At 39.3% G+C, this 25,856-nt stretch overlaps 1 protein-coding gene across 4 annotated transcripts in view; it reads left to right on the top strand.

The window, feature by feature from the left end:
• The first annotated feature begins 7,137 nt into the window (after positions 1–7,137).
• The window catches only part of CCDC150 (coiled-coil domain containing 150), a 24,453-nt gene continuing 5,734 nt past the window's right edge, over positions 7,138–25,856 (top strand). For 2 of the 4 annotated variants that reach the window (XR_010072107.1, XR_010072106.1), the window contains exons 1-22: positions 7,238–7,502; positions 7,792–8,009; positions 8,103–8,281; positions 8,874–8,942; positions 9,179–9,295; positions 10,752–10,881; positions 12,438–12,481; positions 13,353–13,445; positions 14,426–14,533; positions 15,084–15,205; positions 15,384–15,561; positions 15,889–15,957; positions 16,491–16,583; positions 17,820–17,903; positions 21,039–21,208; positions 21,581–21,674; positions 22,331–22,500; positions 23,100–23,226; positions 23,795–23,977; positions 24,554–24,622; positions 24,702–24,863; positions 25,205–25,291. Coding sequence is in view for 2 of the 4 variants with exons in the window: in XM_063342516.1 (XP_063198586.1) it covers positions 7,357–7,502; positions 7,792–8,009; positions 8,103–8,281; positions 8,874–8,942; positions 9,179–9,295; positions 10,752–10,881; positions 12,438–12,481; positions 13,353–13,445; positions 14,426–14,533; positions 15,084–15,205; positions 15,384–15,561; positions 15,889–15,957; positions 16,491–16,583; positions 17,820–17,903; positions 21,039–21,208; positions 21,581–21,674; positions 22,331–22,500; positions 23,100–23,226; positions 23,795–23,977; positions 24,554–24,622; positions 24,702–24,863; positions 25,205–25,291 (2,712 nt within the window). In the remaining 2 variants the exon portion in view is untranslated. Of the gene's footprint in view, positions 7,181–7,237; positions 7,503–7,791; positions 8,010–8,102; positions 8,282–8,873; positions 8,943–9,178; positions 9,296–10,751; positions 10,882–12,437; positions 12,482–13,352; positions 13,446–14,425; positions 14,534–15,083; positions 15,206–15,383; positions 15,562–15,888; positions 15,958–16,490; positions 16,584–17,819; positions 17,904–21,038; positions 21,209–21,580; positions 21,675–22,330; positions 22,501–23,099; positions 23,227–23,794; positions 23,978–24,553; positions 24,623–24,701; positions 24,864–25,204; positions 25,292–25,856 lie in introns of those variants that run through there. The other 2 variants (XM_063342516.1, XM_063342517.1) reach the window with 2 other exon arrangements.

Below are 25,856 nucleotides of genomic sequence, written 5' to 3'. Positions count from 1 at the left end.
TCAAAAACAGGCCAGCAGATACATTAAGCTTTATGTGCCACGGGCATTAAGGTAAGAGGCAAACCCTTACTCAGAATTTAATTCTATTTTATAAAAAGCACTTAAATAGGATTTACAGCTTTCAATTTTTTAATTTAAAAATAGGAAAAAGACATTACTAAGAGCATGGCTATTGATTTAACAACTGAAACTTGTGATAGTGCATACTGGGATTGGGCATTTTCAGCCAGGTAGCCAGAATGTACAGAATGTCATAATATGGAAACCAATAAAAGCTATTACAATTTTTTTTGCATTCTTATGTTTTTCTTAGATTAAAAATCAACATTTTCACTGCCAGCTCTTAAAGCACAAGAAAAGACAGAACTCTACAAAGAACAGATTTTTTCTTTCATTTTCACAAAATTTATGCAATTGTTTCACACTTTGTTCAATTAGACAGATGTAAATAAGGAATGTTACTGCTAGTAGGAGTACTACTGACAATGTGTTTAAAATGGATTCAAACACCTAACAGAGTTCACTGTATGCTGCTTACATGAAATATTGCTTCTCAGCAGGACTGTAGGTCATTGTTCTATAATCTAAGTGTACCAAATGTTCTGGTATGATTTCATTTGATTTCGGTGAAAGAGGTGCAAAAGGTGACAACTGAAATAACGACAAACATTTCTGTCATTGTAGAACTATCATGTTTGACTATTTTAGATGTCATTTAGACTTGTCTTACCTTTAAATCTGTTGAAATTTATGCATTAAGTTGTCATGTACAATTACACTTTGATTACACTTCAATTCTGTATTCTTTTAGTTCAGTGCCTGAAAAGAGGGTATTTGCCTCTGAAAGGTAAAAAAGAAATGCCATACTAGTTTTTTAATGCTAAACCTCTGAGGATATGGAGTTGGTTGGATAAGCTGATATGAACTAATGAAGATAGAAGCCGATTCTGCTCACGTATCTCAGAGTGAAACAGGAATGATATCAAAGTGCCGTCATTATTTCTTGTCCCAATAGAACTTTTACATACTCCTAAAGGAGCAGATGCCATCTTATATTTTGCAGACTTCTCAGAGAGGAGTTGGACAGCAAATTGACACATTTTCCAGATATTGATTGTCCCTTGGTCTAGTGTTCTATAGCCTGTTTCCTGATTTCCAAAAGTGAGTGTTCTGATTCAGAATCAATATACCACTTAAATTGTCATGTTATCAGATCTTTCTTCAAGTGAATTAATAGAATACAGATAAAATACCAATTCTTTTACAAGTGTTCCACACTTCTCATATATGCATTTACACAACAGAAATATTATTTATTGGAATATTCATTAAGATGAAGTTTGAGAAGAATGTTACTTACACTGTCCACAAAGCTGTGCAGAAAAGACTGAGAAATAGTTTTGCATCCTCTCTTTTTTAGACAATATGAACCTTCATAGCCAGAACATTGTACATGATGTATACAGCATGTTCATTTTTTAATTACTGAAATTTTAAGACAATGAAAGGAAAACCAAAGCAGAAGAAACATGAGTCTTATTTTTGCAACATTTTAACAAGAGACTTCTTATGTGCCTACAAAGTAAAGACAGAATACAGCTGCAGAACTTGTATTTATATTTCAAGTGTTTCTGGCAGTGTTCTGAACTACAGGTATTGGGGTTTACTGTAAAGATAAACTACATGTGAGCATCAGTCACATCTGTATTTATGTCTTGAACATCCGAAGTTCAAGACTTTTTTTGTTTAGAGCTTTCAGTCTGGGCTCAACAGCACACGTTAAAAAAACAGTATTCTAGGAGAAAGCAACAGGATGGAAAAGGAAAGTACCTAATAACTCAGTGTGTTCTATCAAAAAGTGGGAAGGCTTAGTTAAATAACAACTTAGATACAAATTTATTAACATATTTTCTGCATATACGTATATACACACACATATATACAGACAGAACCATCTTGCATGTTTCTTATTAAAGACATTAGTCTTCATAAAAAAATCTGTTGGTTTTAGTTTATTACGTCCTCATCTTTATGTCCTTGAACTCATAATTCTCAGCGTGACATCACCCTCAGTCATTCTAAAGATACTGATGGTATGACAGACTACCTCAGACAAGAAAACAAACAGAAGAAATTTAAATTAATCATACCAATCTGAATTCTTTTTTCATAAAACTGATCTTGAAACAAAGAAAATAATTCAAGGAAGAGGAATGAAACACTGGTAATCACCTAACATTTATCTTCCTCATGATGCATGCAAATTATCTCTTGGACGGACATCGCAAATAGAATTTGGTTGCCTACAGAGAGGTGTCTAGTGCCACTTTAGACAATGTCAAGTATCCCAGCTGGCTTCCCTTGGCTTGGGACCCCCTTACATTTTGCATGACATCTGTTAGCCCTGTGAGAATATCTTCAGTGGCCTGCAATATCTAAATTGGCACTAGACAGTGCCTAAACATTTAGGCACCTGAAAGCCTAGTCCATACTCCCTTTTGCTCTGGTCTACACCATATGAACTAAATCAGAGTATTAGCATTGTATATTAATTTTACACTGCCATAAAAATGACAAGATAAGTAGGAAACTGAAAAACAAAAGTGGCCTTCTGCTGATTAATATTTTAATACAATAGCATCTTCAATGAAACATTATGTTCACTGGTTTGAATAAACATTCTTATACCATACTCGCAAAAAAAAAAGACTAATTTCTGTCAGCAGCACTGATTTAACACTCGAGTTGGATATCTAAGGATTCTGCTATTGTCTAGCTGCATTGTTGACTATTATTCCTCCTTGCCTGAGACAAAGCTGTCAAACTGAAGAAATACTGTGTTAGCTCACTATAGAAAAAGGGAAGAGGGGAAAAGGATGGCAGATCAGAGGCAGGTACGCATAGAGATAAAAACAGAACATTGTTCTTTATCTGGTATACAAAATAAGGATTATCAATATCGGCGGCATATGGAACAAAAAATATGTTATATAGAATACTTATAATGCTATATTATTATGTAATACATCTAGTAATATACTTACTGTAAGACTCTATAGCAGCTAATAACACTAAGCTGGGGATGATCTTTTCATGACACTCTCTTCAAAAGCTGGTCTCCAGCTTTCCTAAAGGTCTGACAGGTTGCTCCAAAGACCAGATGGATGCAAACAGACTGGGCAACACAAAGTACAGTTACTGCCAGTAAACCACCACAGTGGTAGAAATATACTGATAACCTGAATTCTCACCAAGTTTTGCAGATGTAACAGTGTAGGAGAGTTTTAAGGATGGATCAAAGAATAGTGCTTTCAGCATATTTATGTTAATACCCCTCTAAGTGTTGAAGTTATGAGAATAAAAAAACCCAAAACACCACATATGGGCTTGTATGAGAATTAAATTAATGCATGTTGGAGTCTGGCATCATGGGTCAAGCAAACTCAGTTAGTATCTCATTAACGATAAAACATACCAAAGAGGATGAAGAAAAATCATGAAGGGTTCTGAAGAGGAAGCTTTCAGTTATCAATTTCCACAGATTATATCTGATGCAATGAAGAAGGGGACAAACTTATCGAAGCAACGCTCAAGGAAAGCAGACTTGCAGCAGTGATAGAATAGAGTTGAGGCTCTTACTCCTACAAAGAACCTTCCTTTGCAGAATGCTAACCTGGACAAACTGATCCAATTTTGCAGATTTGATTCATCCCACCTCTCAATTCAAATTTGCAAGTTTCACCTACTGCTCCAGCGTTCTCTCATACAAGCCAAGGAATCCAAAATAGGGATCTTTGTACTAGTATTTCCTCTCTGATTTACCTTCATACCAAAGCATTCTGCATAAGCAAGTAATTGAGTGAGATGAAAAGAATTCTAAAGACAAGCACTACAGAAGTGCTGGCAGCTCAGACTCCACCTTGAACAAAGACTTCAGTCCTACCACAAAACAGTAGAAGGAATTCAAGAAAGATCAACAAAACCATGAAGAAGGAAAGTATTTTACATACGCTGGAATAAAACTTTTATTAACTAATGACAGTTGTAGCACATAATTATCTACAAATACATGGGAAATCTAAGAAGAAATGAAAATAAATTATCAGAATAGTGAAAAGGCTATAACTAAAAGAAATGTCATTACAGAAAAGGAAAATTTAACAGCACCTTTAAGCACTGAGCTCTAATGGAAGATGGAAAAACTTCCCTGGGAAAACCCCATTCCCTCAAAAACTTGAAATCAGACTGAAAAGATGATTCAAGACAATATACAAAAATAAACTGAAGCTATAAAACTGCTGAAATAATTAAAAAATTATATGAATTATCACTTTTTTATATATATTTTTTACATGAAGGTTTTACAGAGATATGTGAGCTGCTGTACGCGTCACACAAAGCACAGGTGTTTTGCTAAGAAACAAAAGTCCACCTGTGCTCTTAAACATAAACCAAAACATTTTTCTATCCCATTTTAGCTTGGAAATTTGTGCAGCAACAATGATTCCACCAGGCATATATGTAGGTGGCAAACTATGAAGGAAATTATACTGATTTGAAGAAAAAAGTAGGTGGTCCTACTGCCTTATATATTAAAAATAAAAGAAAATATCATCTTTAGGTTATTTTGAATACTCCTGTGAAACTGTCGAGCAGGATATTTGAAGCAGAAAAGGACACCAAATTGTTTAACTTCTGCTTCCAACAGTCAGTTCTTTGATCGGTGGTCTTCTTAAAAGTTTCCCATGGAAAACACGCTACAGACAGTTTGATGTGTATGTTTTACTGCTACATTTTTTATATGAAGTTACTCATTAAACTATACACCAACTTCTGAATGTAAAATAAAGAATGTGAATAAAAAAGCGCAGATCAATCAGTTCTTTTAGTGCAAACTAAACTAAGAATAGCGTTTGATCTGTTTGTTTCAAAATTTATACAGTGTCTTCAGAATTAATTATCTTTCTGTCAAATATTGTTATCCTACCTCAGCTCATGAAAGGATTTCTGAAATATAGTTTCAAGTTGACCTACATATCAGTTGCTCTTTTATGTTCTCACTTCCTGTACATGCTATTCTACTGCATACACTAGGCATCCCTACATTGCCATTGTATCGATATCCTCTGATTAAAGAGCAGCCTAAGTACAACACCAGTAGTTACCAAGAAACTATGCAATAAAATCAATGTTACTTTTAGGATTCAATGTTATTTATATATCTCTCCATTGGGGGAGAAGCTTAAGAGTTACTTAATTTATCATTTTTAATCTCCTTTTTACCCTAGTGATCTTTATATTCCCTCACATCCCACGTTTCTTCACAAGCCTCCTGGCAACATCCCCCAGGCAAAGGCTTCTTGGAGCAGATTCTCAAGTGGAGCAATAACAGTTTCACATCAGCTGAGCATCTTTTTGTTACATACACATTACTGATTGAAGGCAGTGTTGGCCTGTGTGCAGCATCACTCTCTTTGCTCAGAAAAGCTGCAACTCTTCCTCCAAAATAAAACAGTCAAGCCAGAAGATCCTTAAATCAAAACAATTATATTCATCAACAGAATGCAAAATTTTCAGCATTAATGGATAGCCACCAGCTGCAGTTTCACAAATGATAAAATGCATAGTCACCATGTTTAGATGTTCCAATGAGTATAGTTCCTCTTTGCTGCCATCTACAGATAGATTTGGAATTTTTAAAAAAATCTACTTTTCATTTCGAGAGATATGTTTAATAATAGGATCTCAACATGGCCTACAAACCAGCTCAACCCAAACATATAGTACCTCAACATATTAGAAGCTTCAGGCAAAGCTGAGCCCAAGTGATAGTCTTCGAAAGGTATTTAGATGTTGTCACACTGCACGCTGAGTGACGCTTGATCCTTGGTGTTCTGTAGCCTGTGCAAAATGCTCAGCTGGGAATTAGGTGTTCATGTTCCCTGTTGAATGCACGGGAAGAGTTAAGCTGTACACAGATGCCCCTCAGAAGTCAGATAAGCTGCCAAAAATGAAAACAAGATTCTAAATCTCTAGTATAGATATCTTAAATACCTTTGCCTGAGTCCCCAGAATATCTAATGCTTAATGGCTGCAGCACTGTTATCTGATGCCTGCTCTAAACAACACATTTCCAGTTTTGCAGCTGTGTGGTCTAACTGGGAGGCTACAAAGTCAGTTTCCCTCTCTGTATAAAAATGAAACTCAGCAGACCTAAGTGGTACGTTTTCAAAAATCTGACGCCTCAGATGCACAGTGGAGACAGCATAATTCAGTAAGACTGCTGATCTGCATGAAATGACCACATGCCCATTAAGTATACAACACTATGCCTACTTACAGCCCAAAGTGAACATGTCACTTGACATGTAGTAAATTGCTCATGTATAAAAATAACTATTATCCTACAGGTTAGTATGCTCCTCCCGAGCATCCTCCCCCCGAGCATCCTCCCTACATGGGTTTGAGCCCTCTAAACCCCTCCAAACGCTAAATACTTCTGTGTTTTGCTGTAAAACACACTTTGCTGTGAGCACTACCTAAGCACAAAGAGCAACCAACACACAATTCAGGCAGCCCTATCGAAACCCTTCACGGGCAACCGCCTTACAGCCGCCCTGCGACGGGAGCAGGCCCGGCTGCGTGCCCCGGCCTCAGGCCGCCCCCCGCCTCGCCTCTCTCCTCAGGGCCCGGCCGGGGGTCGAGCCCCGCCACCCCGCTGCCCGGGGACAGCACCCCTGCTGCCGCTGGCCGCGGCGTGAAGGGCCGGAGGGCGGCGGGGCAGCTGAGGGCCCCGCGGCCGGGAGCCGGCGGCTACCGAGGTGTGAGGGCGGGGTGCGAGCTGCGCGGCGGGGCGGAGGGAGGAGAAGCAGAACCTGCTGTGCGCATCCCAGGACGCCGCTCACCAGCGGAGGCTGAGGCGCACCCTGACACCGGAGGGTGAGGCCGGACCCTCAGGAGGCCGGACCCCCGGAGCACCCGGCCACCGCCACCTCACGCACTTCTCTTAAGCCGCCGTCCCGCGGCTGTAGCTAGAGCTACAACTACAGCTCCCAGCGTGCCCCGGCGGCCCGCCTGCTGCGCATGCGGACACACACCTCCCCCGGGGTGCCTTGTCCCAGGTTCTGGACGGCCGCCGCGGCTGTGGGCGCGCATGCGGGGCCGGCCGCACGGGGAGCGGGTGGGTTTGAAGGGGAGGGAGCGCCACGGCGGCGGTTGGGGTGCGGAGGGGGTGAGGGGGCGCGGCGGGCAGGGAGGGGGTGTCGCAGGACCGGGGCGGCTGCCATGTAGGGGGTGCCTCAGGCATGGCCGGTGCGGGTCTCCTCAGGGCGGGAGAGGGAGGCCGCTGGAGCGGCAATGGCCAGGCCAACCATCATCCCCACGAGCGTCAGGGCAACCGCGCCCGAGGCCTTCATGGTGCTCCACCTGAGGATGAGGGTGGTGGAAGAGCAAACCAACGGGCTGGTGCGAGACCTGGAGGCACTCGGCGTCGATGGGCAGAGGTAGGGAGAAGGGAGGGGTAAGCTTTTTCCTTCTTGGAGAGCACGCACTTTTCTTGGTTTTGCTTATCTTATTGCTCCTTACACTCATTTGCCATGCTTTGCTCTTCTTTCCCTGAGGGAGTGGTACTGGCGGAGACAGCAAGAATAGGCTACAACAACCTGGGGTCACAGGAAACCTTCCAGCACTATGAAATGTGGTTTCTAATCTAATCGCATCTGTAATGCATATACGTGCAATGTCGGGTAAGGTATGCATACACAGAGTAGGTCAGTCTTTTCTCCTTTTCAGCCTCAACCATTTCCACTCAAAGACGTCAGAAACACCTGCCAGTCACCCAGCCATTAGCCCTGTGCAGGCCAGGGTAGCATTTGTGGGAGAAAACACACTGTGGAGAAACTGTGAAACGCTGGTGAATCGAATGTGTCGGTTAGAGAGTGTTGTACAGACACTGAAATTAAACATCTTCCGGCTGCAGACAGAAAAGGAACTGAATCCAAAGCATGCAGGTAGTAGAAAATTTGGGGGTTTACCACTTTGTTCACTGTCCCTCCATATGCTTTTTCTGTCAGTGAAAGTTTTTTGCCTTTTCCTTGCGGCAGCCCAGTTGCAGCACCGCCTGAATGCAATCCACGAGGAGCATTTGCAAGAAATGAAGATTGTACAGCAAGAAGCAACGAAGTTGCGCCAACACCTAAGTGATATGAAAGAGGCTGAAGAAAAAGCAAAAGAAGAAGTTCAGAGACTGAGTACTGCTCTGGAGATTACTACTGCATCCAAGGTACAAAAGATAATGATCTTCTTATGGTTTCAAGTATTAAAAGACTGGTTTTTAAGTACATTCATCTCCGACATAGTTAAACAGAAAGTATACTCAGCTGGAAAAAGGAGTTTATTATATATTGTTGGCAGTAAGATATATTGTTGGCACTTTTGAAAAGGAGAATCTGTGCTTCCAGCAATTAAAAAAAAAAAAAGAAAGCAAATCAAGAATAAAAGTATTTGAGACTTGTAATTTTCTCATCTTTGTGACTTAAGTTCATCCTAGCTTTCATGCACAGAGTTCTCAATAGCTTTTCTGTTTCTCCAGGAATTTTTAATTCTCTGGATTTCAGTCTTATACTTTTATTACTATCTCCTGTGAAGAGAACTTCAATGGAGTATGTCAGTCAACCTCATTAATTGTATTAAAGAATGCATTGCTTCTTAGTGCTTGCACTCTTATATTCAGTGCTTCAGAACAGAGAACATCAGACTGGAGATAGAAATCAAGTTCTAGGTGTTAGCGTGGCAGTTGCGTTTTATAATGCCTATTGCTTTTGCAATAGTTATGAACATGAAAGGATAAAAATATCTGTTCCTTTCATCTTTAGATGGACGTAGCAATTGCAGCAGAGGAACTGAGAAACACAAAACAGAAATTTAACTGTAGACTTCAGGAGGTAAGTACAAGAGCAAGGAGCTTAGTAGGAGGCTGAATTTGACAAGTATTATCTAAAGATTTGAAGATCCTTAAATACTTTTCTGGGTGCGATTCTGGAATGTTCACAACCCAGAGGAACCTGCCAGCCATGCTCATAACTAAATATACAGACAGAATATCTTTTATATATGATCTCGAAGTATTTGTTCAATCTACTTAATTAGACCTGGGTCAGAAAGTGTTTATTTTTTCTAGCTAACAGAACAGCTGTCCCAGGAGATCAGCCTGCGGGAGTCTTTGGAGGAATCCCAAGCAACTGTGATGTGTCATGTACAGGACATGGAAACAACAGTAGAAGCAGAACGGAAGCAGGTTTGAGAAAACTTCTGTCTTCTTTTGTATCTATTTTCATTTTCTCATCTGGGAGGAAGAGCAAGAACTTGAATGTCATTGCTAGAAACCAGTTAAAACACTTTCTAACTCCAACATTTTGTACAAATGTTAATCAGAAGAGATCAAGTAGTCAAACTTTCTGCTCAAAGTAGGAGTATCACAAACACTGGATTGGGGCAGTGGTGGTTTTGTCTAGCAGAGTTCAAGGACTGTAATTCCATGGCTGCTTTAGGTATTTTTTTTTTTATAGTGCTGCAGTAATGTTCCAGTTAAGATGTTTTTTTCCTAGCATCCAATCTGAACGTTTCAAGCTTAAATTTGAGACCACTGCCCCTTCTTAAATCATTCAATACAACTGAAAAGAGTTTGACTTCATAATCTTTGTAACTACCTCTCAGATTTGTGCGCCACAACTGGATCCTGACTTAATGTCTTCTTCACCAGGCTGAACAAGCCTCCTTATAGTTGAGGTACTGATAAATAGATAGAAATAAATAAAAAATACAATTTCTGAAAAATATTCTGTTGACATCTAAAACCTTCTGGGAGTAAGAATGTTTTCTCCATTAATTGTCACGATGACAAAGCTAGATTTTTGTTCTCAGCTGTAGTTGTATTATCTAGCTATTTTGGAGTGTGGCGAGGGGCCATAGTTCATGCTAGAAATGAACTGGCTTGCACATAATTCAAATAAACAAAACCAATCCCTCTGCACGCACACACACAAGCCACATGCAGTCACTCCAACACTCTGAATTCATAGCAACAGTTTACAAAGGATAAAGTGAGTAGCAAAGTACCAATACTTGAATAACTAAGGGTTTTTTTTGATTTTTTGATGATCATCAAGGTCTCTTTTTTCTTAAAATATGCACAGTTCTGTTAGAAATTACTACATATTTTTCCTACATGCCTTTTATCATCTTTGTGTTCTTCTACAGCAGAAGCAGAAAAATGATGGATACATTATTGAACTATATGAATTATATATCATGTGGGAAGCAAAGGTTACTTTAATTCATCTATCCCTTTCTGATGGTTATATTTGACCCTGTGGTATATTTATTAGTTAGTGTTAAAACAAAAAAAATTCCGCACAAAATGGCATGAGACAGACCTGTTAAGTGTCTTGAGTGTTGCATTCACCTTCCTCTTTTACAGCTTGATCTTTTCTGTAGTCTTGAATTCTGAAAACTTGTTAGTTTCTGCCTGTCACATAAAGATGACTGTAAGCACGCATACACTGCGTTACATATAGAAATTGAGTTGCTTACCATAAAAGTCTTCTGCATAAGAGTGGGACAAGCAGAAAGAGAGGAGAAGCTGATCAGGCTATATCTTTTCTAGTTAGATCAACCTTGTAGGCTCTGAAATTTGCTTAGGTTTGCCTGACTGAATTCTGCATCTTAAAGAATAATCTGTGATATCGTTGCAGGTACAGATATTACAGCAGGACTGCCAAGAGTTGCGTAAAGATGTCCAGCTCACCCGATTTAGGCAGCAAGAGGAGGAGGAAAGAACTGCCCAACTGGAGCAACACTGCGCACAACTGAAAGCGGAGCTGGGTATGACAGTGGGTTCTTGTCGTATCTTTTTAGCACTTCTCTCACTGCTTCCACAGTGAGAGAAAATGAGCACTGAGGTCCTCCAGACCTGTGGCAGGTGTACCAGTCAACAGGAATGGAGGGCAGCTTAAGAGGTGATGAAATATTAAAGGCCTTTAGTTTGCATGTGATGTTTCTAAAGCCTCTCCTTACCTAGAGGAAACTTAACACCAGTGGTAATCAGGGTAATGAATACACAACAATAATATGAAAAGATTCCATTAGCATAAATTCTTTTCAAAGGAGACTTGATCTAGCAAGTAACCATTAACACAAGATTCCTGAACGGATGTGCAAGTAGAATGCCCGTTGTTATTGAGTCTTTTTGCAGCTGATTAAAAAAATGTGCTCTATTAAACATCAGAATAAGGACAAGCATCTTGGACGAGCCTCTGGTTGATCTCATTTAGATTCCCAGTCTACTGATGTGAAAGTAGCTGCTTATAAGGAAGCTAAGTGGCTTTTAATGCACTTCAGGGTAGGGGGAAGATCCATATTGTCAAAATTAAAGGTAAACGTTCCTAACCTAAAGTCTATTCCTTATTCCCAAATAACTCACAGTAACCATGCCTAAATCACAGGATAGTTATTTTCTTGTGATCCTTCCCTCAGGACCTGTTTAAGATTTCTAGCTACTCCTTTTACAGAAGTGTTCACATTTCTCATATGTTTTGTTTGTTATTCTGTGAACCACACATGCAATAATTAACCTGTTGCTCACAAAAGGCAGTCAGCATTTCTGCGTAAGGCATGGCAAGAGGAGAGAAACTTGTTGTGGCAGAGTTGGCTGAATGGGGGATAACGATGGCAGAAGAATTCTTTCCTTCAGAACAAATCCATATGCAAATGACAAATTTAAATGAGACGTACAAATTTTCTTTACTATCTGTCAACTAATTCTGCTTTTTCTTTTCATTAATTGAAGGAACTTTTGAGTGATCCTTTGATGATAGTTTGGATGTCATAATATTTTTGTCTAGATTTCCTTCCTTACCCTGCTCATGCTGAATTGTCTCGTTTTCCTTTTCTTCTGGTGTGTTATACAGCACAGCAGAATAAGAGGTTGATTCAAGTTCCAACAAAAATACTTCTGCTTTTAGATCTGTATGGTTTAATTCGGGATCTAACTATTGTTCTTTGTCAATGCACAAAAACTTGTAAAGTTGCGTATGGGCTGTGGGTTATAGTCGGGACAAATGAGTTGCTTACATGCTAGACAGCTGAATAAGAGACTTATTTTGAGAGATGGAGAGATTTGATGTGCTCAAGCAATCACAGAAGTGGTATGTGTAGGAGATTGGCATGATGGCATGCTTAATTTTAAAATTAAATAAATTATAATGAAAGTAATTATGCTGAAGTACTGAAGTTATCAAGAAGAAAACATTTGTAGAAGTCTTACCTGTTTGTGGTATATTCAGTAACTTAGGTAAACTCAAACATTAAATCAAAGTGTCACCTTTTAAAATTACACAACAGATAACAAAGCATGTCCTGATGTTATTTTCTATTTTTAGACTCCAGGAACTGTATCATTTCCCAGCTTGAAGAAGAAGTGAAAGTAAGTTTTTAAACAAGCATTGGTGAGGAAAATAGCTAAACAAAGATCAGAACAGCCTATATGGGGTCTTTCAAACGTGCCACACTTCAGAGGCAGAATTTTTACGTGGACAAGTGCCAAATGTGACCAAGGCTATAACCATTTTATGTCTTATTTTATTATGTTACTAGTTTGGGTTTGCCCTACTTATGTTTTGAAAGATTAACCTTCATATTCTACTGGAATATCAAAACAGTGTTATGAATGCCTTCCCTGGAAAGCTAGAACTGACCATGAAACACAGTTGTGGTAGCACAAGTATTGCATACAAAAGAGACAAATAGATAGATTGGTGAATAATACTACAGAATAGTAACAACCTTGATCAGCTGCTTACTAAGTGGGTAAAGAGGTATGCTTAGTGCCTAGGTAGGGACTGTGATCGCTGTCTGAAGTCTCTGAAATTTCAGAGTAAGTTTCAGTGAAGGTGAGGTAAAAGTTCAGCTTAGATGTGGAGTCTCACAATGCTGGCACAGGATTCCTTCAATTGTGAATTGTACCACTTCTGTCAGGGAGATTTTTTAAAGTTCAGAAGTACTGAGATTAATTGTAGTGGAGACTAATAAGTTTGAGCTCAGAAGTGTATGAAGTTGCCCTCAACTTTAAAAGCTAAGTTAGAGCAGGTAGCACTTTGGTTATTATTTCAAGGTATATTTCAGAAAGAGGCTTGTACTATAGGAACCATGTCAGTACTTGCAAGAGCAGCCAGCCATGTGACAATAGCTTAAAGGAAATAGGCAAGTATGAAACAAAGACTTGATGATTGTGAAGTGCCTGCTTAAATGACATTTAAATTTTTTCTCAGTGGACGTTCTGTTTTATTGCCCCTTAGAATGCACAGCTGTCCTTTAGCAAACAACGCAAAGAGAACCTGCAACTTCAGTCTAAAATGACTGCCCTGCGAGAAACAGCAGAGAAAGTACAGGTAATGAGAATAGCTACTCTTGTTTTTAAAATGGAAATAAAGTATAACAAAATGAGTGATTACAGTGAGAAACGATTATACATTTATTGGGAAGCCTCAAATGCAGGTCAGGAGACAAAGTTTAGTACCCTCAGGTAACGCGGGCTAATGAACAACTTCCAGTGAAGGAATTCAATCACTAGCCTAGGTAACTGTTCCATATTTCCTAGCCTTAGGGTTGGAAAGTTTTCTTCCCAATACTTATTTTGAATCAGCTTTTTTTGAAAGTGTCTTCCTCAGGGGCCAGGACATGCAGAACTACTGCTGCTGCCTCTTCTATCTACCCTTGAAGTAGTACATTTATATTCCTTTGCACCTTTAGATTCTACAGGAATATATTTCTATTAATAAGTCAAATGGGGAGTACCCGCTTGGCTAAAATTTCCTCTGCCTTTTGTGACAAAAGTTTTACCTCGGTACATTCTAAAAAAATTTATTTATTCTACTTTCCCTGTTTTTAGAACATATTTTAGAAAACATTTTTCTATTTTTTCCCCTCCCCCCCAACAGATACTTGTCTATTGGGTGGTGTTCACTGGTAATGGGATTTGGATATGTCTTTCACAGAAAGTTCCATTTTTCTGTTATCTACAATAATTCAACTATGCAATTAGTAGAGGGGTCCATTTTCAATTTTTACCTTCTTTGCCTTAAAAACATTACTTTTTTCTGGACTTTAAAACTAGTAAGTTATGCTTGATTGGTAGTTTAAACTATGTTCTCTTTTTTCCCCCACTACTGTAAACTTTTAACGCCTTGGAATAAGTCTATCATAAACTGGGACTACCTGAACAAATTTTTTTGGACACTTTCTACCTAAAATAGATTTTTCCATGTCTGCAAGAGATTTTTAAAAAGTTTCTGACAGCCTACTATGCAGAAAAAAAACCCCAAAACACTGAAAACATGTTTGTCCTCCTCCTCCTCCTCCTTCTAACCAGGTCCTTAATGACCACTTAAGCCAGCAATGCTCAGAGCTCAGCACCAAACTCCGAAGTGTTGCCATGGAGAATGCTAAACTCGTTTCAGATCATCAGACCATGCTTAAGGTATGTCGCCTACTGTTAGAGTCCAAGAATGTTGTCTGCAGCTCAGACGTTAAACAACAGACTAATTCCTAATACTGATAATCTGCGGGAACACAGTAGAATACTTTATATATAGCAGTGTAAGTTCTATAAAGGTCGTGGTAAAAAAGCGTTAGTGTCCTTCTTTGGCAAAGCTTTATTTTCAGTACAGAAGAAAAAGTCATATGTTATGGAGAAAGAGTGTAAATATGATAATACGGTTTCTCTAAACAGTATAAACATCCTGTAACAACCACTGAGAAAGAGGAACATAGGAATTAATGAGCATTGTAAGTACTGTAAATGCAGAAGCTGAGTGGAAGTAATAAGGATCTGAGATTAAATACATATATAAAAGCTAGGTAAGGTGAATTCAGCTTTGACGCCCTATTCAACAAGCATCACAACACAATATGCAGAACTATAGGGATGATCAGGAGCTCGATGACAAATTAACAACTTTGTGAATTAATTATTCATCCCACATCATTCTGATGTTAGTCTTATTGCCTGGGTAATTTTTCCCCTTTAGGCAGAACAAGAAAAGACTCATAAGCTGCAAGAGCAAGACTCGCTTCTGAACGCTGCCCATGCCAACATTCTCGGAGAGCTGCAGAGTGTGCAGCGTGAGAGGGCTCAGCTTCAAAGACAGCTGTGAGGAATTTTCTAGTCTGCAGCCTCTTTCTCCCCTTTCTCCATTGCATTCTCACCACCTTAATTTCTGCTTCTCTAGCACTTGTCACTTACTAACACAGAAGGGCTAGTTTGGTATTTAATATGGAGGCCATCTTCTGTGCTAGAACTCCAACTTGGCTAATTTCTCTTTCTTTAGGGAGGCCTTGCGTACAGAGCATGGCAAATACAGGCAGAAAGTAAGCCTTGCTGAGGAGGCAGCGACCACACAGAGACAGCTTTTGGAACGTACTGTTGCTAGACTGCAAGGTGAACTTGAGACAGCTTTGCAAGAGAAAGGATCTCTGCTGGCAGAAAAGGAAATTCTTCAACAGGAGGTACAGAAAACTTACTGGTTTAAAGCTATATTCTTGGAGGCTGCTCTTGGACCCACATCGCTAGAGTTCTTACTTACATACCAGCTTTGCTTTCGGAACAATTATTTTTTTTATTGCAGTGGCAAGTGTGACACACTCTCCCCTTTCCCACTATGCTATACATATATATATATATATATTTTGACTTGTAATGTCTCTGAAGCATGAAAAGGGAGGGAAGAGAGGGAGTTGACTTGCAACCTTCAGATCAGCTGTTCTGAAGATGTGTAGTAGTTCTATGAATCAAGACGCTTTTAAGTATCAATGATTTCACATTTCTTTTGACAGATAAGGACAACAGCAAATGAAACAATACAGGAAAGGAACAAATTGCAAGTAGAAAAAACAGAGAATGAGGTATCTTACAATACATATGGCTGTTCTTTAAATTTATTGTTGTCTTTAAGTTTTCCCTTTCATTTTGCTTACTCTCTCTTAACTAAATTATTTCTAAATAATGTGATATTTACTATAGCCACATTGTTCACTTTGCTGTTTGATATTTTTCTTGTCTGTATGGATGTGTCCTGTGGAGCAGCAACCCTATTCCTACCTACACAAGACTGTATTTGTAGTAATAAGTTTGTTATGCTACTATGGCAAATGATAAATAATTTTCAGCTTCTCCTAGCTGTTTTACCTGTGTAGCTTCCTTGCATATGCGTAGCCTGGAAAAGGAAAGGTAGTATTTGTGGTATAAATGCAAAATGCCTTAGTGTTGTGACTGAAGTCAGCATGATTCTTTCACTGTTGTGGAATTGCTCTCCAAAACAGGAGAGACTATACCTAGTCCATATGTAGTGCTGAGGTTTTGTGATATTCCTGTATTATGACTGTGGAAATCTTGCAGTGGTTAGAATTCAATTAGAGTTGGATTTTCTTGTTCATAGCTAGAAATGGTTTCAATGAAATTCACTTTGCAAACACTAGAGGAAGAGAACAAGAGGCTCTTGGATCGCTTGGCCACACTGGTACATGAGCAGGTAAGCCTCTAATAAAGTAGATAAGGTGACCTTACTGATAAGGAAGCTGTAACTTAAGCTGTAACTGTAGCTGTAAACAAGGTGCTCTTTAAAGTAATCTATGTTTTATGGAGAGTGACTGATCAAATTAAGGAATCAAAAATGGGAAAAAATGAAAACAAAAGGATAAGGTATCTCAAATGTTACTACATCTTTTTAGATGTCTGTGTGGGGTGAGCTAAGAGGACTATATAGAGCTTCAGGTGTTGGACATTTAGGTATGTCATGAAAATCCCATGACTCCATTCCATTTTCTAGTACCGGTATACAGCTTGTATATATTCACCTTGTGTGCACTGGGAAGGTATTAACAACAGTTTGATGCCCATTGTGAACAGATTTGCACTTGAGACCTCGTTCCTGTATTTAACTTGTTCCCATTCCGTTATTTCTCACTACTGTCAGTCACCTGGATCAGGATACTTGACCAGTTCCAGAAAAGTTGAGTAAAAGCTTAGTAACACTGTGCTACCAGTGCTTTTACCATTGGGGTTTTTTTGTTTGCGTTTTTTTTTTTTGTTTGTTTGTTTTGTTTTTTACAACGTTGGATGTAATGACCAGTTGTATACGCTGGAGATCCTAAAAACACTTAGCTGCCAATAAGGTCCTAACATCACAATGTTAAAAAGAATTAACTGAGCACCTTCTGAATGTTTGTTACACGACAATCAAAGTTACACTTCTACAGTAGTTAGTCTGTAACATATGTATACCTTTTTTCTGTTTAACACAGAGCTCCTTTGGCAGTCATCAGTTAAAGAATGTGAATTAATAGAGCATTCAAAACCTTAAAAAGTTACCCGATTTTTCAATTTTTTTTGTATTCTTTACCGTGTTTCTAAGTTATTTTAATTCTTTCCCTGCCTTCTCATTCTTCTAGTTATTTTTGTGTCTCTGATCCGTGTTGTCAAAGGTTTCTTTCATCTCTTCATTTCTCCGCTTGTAGGACAGTGGCCTTCTTGTAGCCATCTGGAAGGTTTGAGCAGTTCCTCCTAGAGATTAAACTGTCTTGAAGGAATTTATGCCATTTGGATATTTTTATATTTTAAAAAAAAATTCTTAGCATTTCATCTAATTGAAAATTTATACCTGAAGCGATAGAGGAAAGTTAAAATACTCAGGACGCTGAGCACCTTTTTTGCTGCTTTTTGCCTTATTTTTCCTACGGAATGGTGACATCTGCTCTTTTTTCCTCAGCATGCCCAGCAGCAGGTGCAACAAGTGCTGGCAGAGCTGACTGACAGCAAGAATAAACTGACCTGTGACAAAGGAAAACTTCAGGTACCTTTCAGCATCCTATTTGTCAGCTCAAAAGGGAAACTCGTTTTTCATGTTCTTCTGAGATAAGGTTCTTTAACCTTAGCTCTTCAGTACTTAATTTGTAGGGATGTGTTTATTTATCTTCGCTACTTAATTTATTTGTGTGGGGTCAAGCACATCTATTAAGAGAGTTCTGTATCAAAATCATCTTCGATCATGCTCTCATACTGCCTTTGGGTGACAAGATGCTGTTGATGTAGCATCTCTACGATTTGTGCTAATTAAGTTGCTTAATGTGTGAAAATAGTGGAAAGGCTAAGAACCACCAGGGGGCATTCAAACAAAATATATGGGTAGAAAATTGGTTGAAAAATTAGAAACCTGGAAAACTTTACAAAAAATACAGATTAATAAGCAGGGAGGCAAACCATGGTGGTAAGCAAAAATAAACAGCATATGTAAGCTTTCTTGAGCAGAAGTTAGCTAGACAGTAAATGAGGTGCTGAAAGTAAAGCTTTTACTTCAATGTGACCTATGCCGTAGGAATCTTTGCACCACTGTCCCAAATTCTGAGTTTCTTTCAAAAACAGCACAGAATGTGTAGTGATTATTAGAGAGCAAGAAATCTACATTTATGCAATAGTCCTAGGTCTGATGGTAGCGACAGACGGAAGCGACCAAGACATCGTACTTAGATTAAAACAAGGGGAATTCTAATTTGGAATTATTTCTGTGGAAGGATAAGTTAGAAGCAATTCACTTCCTGCTTCTCTTGCTATGGGACTCAAGGAAAAGAAGACATTTGCTATGGGCAGAGAGACGTTGTCACATCACTCCACTTCTGTGTTCCAGTTAAGATAATGCTTTTCCATTTCTGCACTAGAAGAAAGCTGAGCTGTTTTGCCACATCTGTTTTCTTAAGACTGAAGTACAGAAGCTGGAGGAAGAACTGTAGATACACATTTAGGTAATAGCGAGCTTTGTAAGTGCTTTGCATAGAGACCAAACACACTGAGGTGAAACAGAACTGTGAGAACTTCTTACCCCTCAGAATTAGAGTCAGACTAACTAATGCTTACATAGCCATAAGAAATCAGATTCAACACACTTTTTCCTGAAGAACAGAGCATATGTTCAGTGTTAACTGTAGCATTCTGGTCTGCAGCTGGAAACAGAACCTAATTTCATCAAAACAAACATGAGAACTATGGAAGCTCAGCTGAACAGAGCGGTTTTTCATGCAAGTTGATTGTACGTATTCAGGCTAGAAAACGCACACTTTACAGGATTATAAAGATAGCACTCAGGATTTATTATTATTTCTCAGTAAGAGAACAAATAGTTGCAGATAATATTGTCTAGCTGTATTGCTGGGAGAGAGACAGTTATTCTGCTTCAGTCTGTTCGTTCAGTCTTAACAGACAGAAGTACATAGAAGAGCTGTGTTATCCTGGGCAGTGAAACCAAGCCTGTAGGTATAAGACTGTGAAGTGGACTCTGCTCTGTCAGGAGTTTGCTATTCTAAGCTGTAAATTCAAGTAACTGCATTGAGACTTCTGTTCACAAGCAAGAATGAACTCGTAATAGTAAATGCTCTTTACAGACTCCCCTTGCTTCTCAGATACTAAAGCAATCTTGTAATCATTCTGATTTGTAAAACTAAAGAGGGAAAAGTGACAAACTGTCAGTCATATCCATAATCTCCATTGATCTAGAAATTAGAAAAGGTAACCATGTTTAGGACGCTTCCCTGGAACACAGGAGGTCCTATTTTTGCCTTCTGTCTCCAGACAGCAAAGTGAATCAAAGTTTCTCTTGTACTTTATTCTCCATGATAGAGGATGGTCCATCAGATAGTCAAAGGCAATTGGATATTACATTGATGATTGGAATCCATGACCTGAATGCTTTCAGATTTCGTGAAAGTTGAAACACTCTGTTCCATTGGTTTGCAGATATAGAGAACTAGCTGTAGAAGGGTCTCACAGTGGGAGCGGATGAGAGGGGTGCTCAGAACCAGGGGACTGTGCTGGCTCTGCAGAGCTATGACAATGGCTGACATCACAGACTTCTAATGAAGTTCCAGTCAGCACTGTGTCTTGCTGCTGCTGAGATGCAGAGGGAAATCACATGAGTTTGCATAATGTGCTGTGGAAAGTGTCACAGAAGAGAGCTTAAATATCTTCCTGAAGTAATGCAGATTTAGGAATAAGATGTAGCATCTACTCTACTCCAGTGAATAAATATTTTGGAGAGTGTTTTTTCAATTTCTGGTTTTGGTATTCACATCTTCACTGCCTCCAAGGGCTGACTGATTTTGTAGAAGGAATGGCAACAAAATGAAAAAAAATCCCCAGGAAGATCTTGGCAACATAAGTCTCCTGATCGTAATGCTAGGTCAGCTGTAGGCTCAAGAGCAGAAACTATGAAATACGATTTACATCATTGTGCTCACCACTCTACTTTACACCGAGTTCATTTGCAACAAGATGAATGTTCAAGAAACTCTGCGTCTGAACGTGGAGCTAGCTCTAGGGTCAGCCAGAGAATTCTGTTAAATGCTATAAAGGACATGGGAGAAAAACTGGAGAATATAATAGATATTCTCTCTCCAAGGTCTTTGAAAACTGAATGGTCTTCTGAGAATGATGAAGGAGACACTAATGTGGTGAGTGATGACCATGAAACGCAAGTTAGAATGATGGGTAATTTCAGTTGACTAATTGATGACAATGAAGAAATGGCTGAAAATTAACAGGGACCAAAACCTTTGAGTGTTTTTTGTTTTAAAGAGATGCAGGTGAAAACTTAGGCTAAGCAACATTAGAATCAACAACCGGTTTTGACTGAGCACCCAGCTTCGTGCATCTGTGGCACTTTCTGAAGCCTGGGTGCCGGGAGTTTGGAAGCATGGGAACTCTCAGTGAAAACACCCACAAAAACCCACCAAGAACACCACCGCACACTCAGCTCGGGCTTAAAACAGGGGTAGAACAAAGGTTGTGTAATAAGAGGAAGCTATTTCTATTTTCACAACCATTGCATACTCTTGGCACTGCTGCAAGCATGCAGCTACTTATAAAAGAATCCTTTAATAAAACTCTAAGAGATGACTGATTTTCCTACTCCTTTTCCTAATGATTTCTTGTACTGCAGATGGCAAACCTGCAGCACCAGCTGGACACAGCAAAGGATGATAACAGTAAGGTGACAGCCATGCTGGAGCACGTGTTAGCTTCTCGTAACAAGATGCAAGCAGCTCTGGATGCGGTACAAACTGAGCTGGGACACAAGGACACCGAAATAAGCAATCTCAGAAAAGATAAGTAGGTGAAACTGATGCTGTTTCTGTGGTCTATCAGCAGTGGGGCTGATACAGTTGAAGAGTGGCATCTTCCCCATGATTCTGGCTAATAAGCTGTAGGACAAGTTTGTTTGAGAAGTTTCCTGTAATCTTTCCTGCAACACTGAAACATCCTTAGTACTAGTGAAACAAATACTCCAAGTGCTTGTACCTAACTCTGCAAGCTTGGCAGGCCTTGTGCAGAAAGCAGGTAAAAAACCAATTTAACTTCAGTGACAGGCAAAACTTAATTGGTTAAGGTAGAGAACCAAACTGTGAGATGGTCACCACTTCAGAGGAGATGTGCACAAACTGACTTAATGCTTGATTTTTTTAATCCAATTTCCATTTTCAGGAGCCAGATACAACAGAAAATACAGAGGTTAGAAACAGAACTGGAACATTGCCAAGCCAAACTGATTGCCATGGGAAGGCAGCACAGCAGCCAGGTAGAGACTACATTTTTCCGTAGTAAGAGCCACCACTGCATTTTTAATGTTGAGCCAAGTACCTTTTCTTTAACTGAATACAGTACGGTTGACACATTCATGTGAATCAAGGCAAAAATATTGTATCAACTTTTAGCTGTGGAGCAGGAAAATCGTTATCCAAGTGTTGAAGGAGGGAAGCATCTCCTCTCCAAAGAAAAACTCCTTGGCACAAATGAAGGTTTTACAGTCCGCAGCTGGATACTTAATGTGAACAGAGATTTTGGAAGTTTACATAGCTATTATTTTTTTGCTATTAGAATGGGGGGGAAGGAGTCCAAGGAATTCCTTTCATCTGTCTTCATAATACTTAGTGTCAAAAGGATTACTTTACAACCCGAACACACTCACTATTGGCAAAGAACATTTTTCCCCTCTCCCAAGAAAGTCATGGCTATATGAAAAATTGTTCTGATCCTTCTGACTAAGCCAGTGAATGGATTGGCATTGTAAGGATTCCCATCTAGATGCCTGTTCTTAGGACATTTGTAATCAGACAGTTGGTGAATGCACTCTTACTTCCTGTAAGTTGATACTGCCTGGAAAGGGAAAAAAATATTCCTTTCCAAGCTTTTTCATCTGGGTAAGTATAGATCTGATTTGTTGTCACTGCACAGGTGGAACCACTTTGTAAGGCACTAGAAAGTACTAGAGCAGACAACAAGAAACTTGTTTGTCATTTGGAAGAAGTTCTGCAGGTTAATAACACCCTGCAGAGCAAGCTGATCCAAACCCAATGTGAACTGAAAAGTAAAGAAACTGAGCATCAACAGCTGATGGCCTGCCGGTAAGACCAGATCCATGATACTACACTTGAGGAGAAACATTACTTTGCACTAACATCAGAGCTTTATGGCTTTATTCATCTATCAATATCAGCATGATACAGATAGATTCCTGCAGAGCTACAGAAATGGGCTCTTTCACTCGTTCCCATAATGACTCTTTGACCTACTCTGCTGTACTGAGGAACTGCTTACCCAGGGTCATTATGGCTCATCTACAAACAGCTTTTTCCATGAGGACAGCAGATATCACTTCCACTTTGAAGTGGCCTGCAGTAGCTGTAGCAAGGGGAGCACAGGATAGCTGTTTAAATTCACCACCCAAAACTGAACACTAGTAAGTAAAACCTCAAACCTAAGTGTAGGCGCAGTCTGAATCTCCTCATTATCCTTTGTCTAAACAGGCTTAGCCATTTAGTTTTGTAAGGGAAAGTAAGTTGTCCTAAAAATATTAGAAAACATTCCAATCTTTAAACAGTAGTGGTGCAGAGAGTATTTCCAAGACAAAAGTATTTACAATTGTCTTTCCTATTCCTGGTTTTAAAAAATAAAGCATATTAAATAGAAATGTGAATTATTGCTTTGTTTCCTCTCTTTAAAGGGAACAGTTAATGGAAAAAGCCAAGACTGAGGAAAAGATGTCTGCTGAACACTTAAAGTCTTTGAAGAAGCAGTTTCAAATTGAGCAAGAGGCTTCGAGGAAAGCTGCCTGTCAAGAATCTGCTGAGGTGACAAGGGAGAGAATTAAAAGATTTCAGTGAATGATTTCCAGGGAAAGAGTTCTGCTTTACAGTTTTCCAACAGAACAAGAGCAGCTTATGACAAATATTTGTCTCCTTTTCCATTCGTCGTGGAGCTGTCTGTCACTTGCATACAACAAACTGAATTTTATCGCGTGGTGGACATGCATATCTGTGCTCTCCCAACATTTTCAAGTACCACTCTGTATCCCTCAACACTATATATCTTATTGTACATAAGATCTAGACGTTGATATCAGCATTCAGTGTCTTCAAAAGGATAATCTGGAGTTGTATAACAATCTTCGTGGATAAAATACTGGTTTGGAAGTCTGCTTTATTTCCCGGGGGCTGGATTATAAGGCTCAGCATAACCTTAGTATTACTCAGTATTATTCACTTTTTTTCCTTTGTTAGAAGGGTATTAAAGAAAAGTGAAAACACACAGGTGCTGTGGCACACTTCAGATACAGCAAATCAATTGGGCGTGCTCGTTAATTGTTTTATAGAGTGAGCTAATTCTTAATGTGAACTCACTTTTTCCTCTTTCCCCTAGGTAAAGAAATCCATTGAAGAATCCTCCTTCAAATTGGCTGAAGTTTCCTATGCTAACAGGGAGCTGCAGCAGAAAGTAACAGAGCTGGAAAAGTCTTTGCCCAGTTACACGGAAAAGCTAAAAAGCCAAAGAGCTGAAGTCAGACAATGCCTGGCCTGTAAAGCTAACACAGAAAGGGCAGAGGTATACACACATTTGTCAATAAAAACAGATGTCCCAGTTGAGAACTTTTTTCTCCACGGAGTAGGACTGCTGTTGATCCTTTGCAGTGGAGCTAGACTTGAAAATAAAACTAACTCCAGACTCAAATTCTGAACAGAAGATGCAGCTACAGTAATTGGGTGGCTTCTCCTGTAGTCCCTCCTCCCCCCCCATATTAAATATGATGCCATAGAGTCCCATCCCCCCATTAGATTTTTATAGTAGCATTTGTCCTTTTTATCATTTTGTGGATACAGTCTGTTTAATTACTGAATGGGCCAAACGTTGCTTGTGTAGTGATTAGTCCCTTTCTATCCTTTATAGCCATAGAACTTACAGTTCAACTGGTACCTGATCCTAAATGAGAATCTAGACTCCTTTGCAACTCTGCCACCTGCTAGTTCCCCTTTCCTCAGCGGGGCATGGGTTCTCTTAACTTCAGTCTCATAAGGCAAGAAATAAGGACACAATGTGCAGACATCTGCAGAAATAGTTCCCAAATCACAGCCAGTGAGCCTGAAAAATTCATGAAGTTTTGTTTCTCTCAACAATTTCCAGGAGACAGAATCTGAACTGAGGAAAATGGAAGCAATAAAACAGGATTATTGGAAGATGAATTACGAACAAGTGAGTTTGCTTGACCAGTTTCCTGAAGAGACTGATCTGCTAAAATGTTGTTGGGATTTCATTCTTGTGTTGTCCTCAGTCACAGGACATCCAGAAACTTGTGTCAGAGTTGAAAAGTGTGCAGAGCGAGATGCAAGTGCTGTTGAAAAACCGACATGAAGTGCAAGTGCAGAACAGGCAGCTGGAGACCCAGCTGGAAGCGGAGAGAAGGCAAAGGCAGCAGCTGGAAAACGAATGTGGGGTAAAGTGCTAACAGCATGATGAAGTGGCGAGACACCCATGGATGCATTTTTGTGCAAAATCTGTGGGGTTTTAGAAGAGGTGGTAAAAGACTTTATGAACTCGGTCAAAAGATATTCCTATAAATCTTACTGTGTCTGCTCCAGAAAGCCTGAGTAACAACTTAACATATATTCCCGATATATCTGGCTTTAGAGACAGACAGGATTTTTATTTTTTTAAACTATACAACTCTAAGCTGTTTACAATAAAGGTTGGAGAGTCCTGCCGTTATGTTGCAATTTTTTATTTGTGTCATGAAAAAATTCTATAGAAATTAACGTTACTTCTTTTTCTACCCAGAAACTGGAAAAAACAGTCAAACATCTGAAGAAATATAAAGAGGATACAGAAAAGAAACTGAAGGAAGCCAGCATAGAGTCAGAACAGGTGAGACTAGATAGCATTAGAATAATTATTCATTGAAAGTCAAAAGATAGTATTTCATCATATGCACCAAGTAACCCTTTCAATCTCAGATGTAGGCCTCTGGTGAGCAGTGATGTGCATCCTTGGCCTTCTGAACTAAGTGGCATTTATCATAACTTTTTTAAAAAAATTAAAATGAAAGGTTTTATCTTTTCTGTGAATCACTTCCATTTAGTGGTGCTTGTAAGAATAGCTTTTGTCCCCCACACCTATTGTTTTTATCAGCTCAAGATATTTGTATTAACCAACTGAAAGAGTTGTGGCCAAGTAAATTGCCCCCCTGAGCTGATCTTGTGTCACTCTGTATGTGACATCATGCAAAACCACATTTCCCACCCACTCTCCCCCTGCCCCAAGAAGTCCTTTGTCCTTGCATCACCTCATCCTTGCTCTACTGTACCACAATATTCAAATTGTTATAACTTGCATGGATTACTATAAGTAGTTGGGGGTGAAAGTCTAGTTTAGATGTTTTATAGGGTATTAACCAGCATGAAGTAAAATTAAAGAAGTAATAGAGGTGCCC

This window comes from Chroicocephalus ridibundus, chromosome 7 (assembly GCF_963924245.1).
Source record: "Chroicocephalus ridibundus chromosome 7, bChrRid1.1, whole genome shotgun sequence".
Taxonomy (NCBI): Eukaryota; Metazoa; Chordata; class Aves; order Charadriiformes; family Laridae; genus Chroicocephalus; species Chroicocephalus ridibundus.
This window is presented reverse-complemented; position numbering and strand designations above follow the sequence as displayed.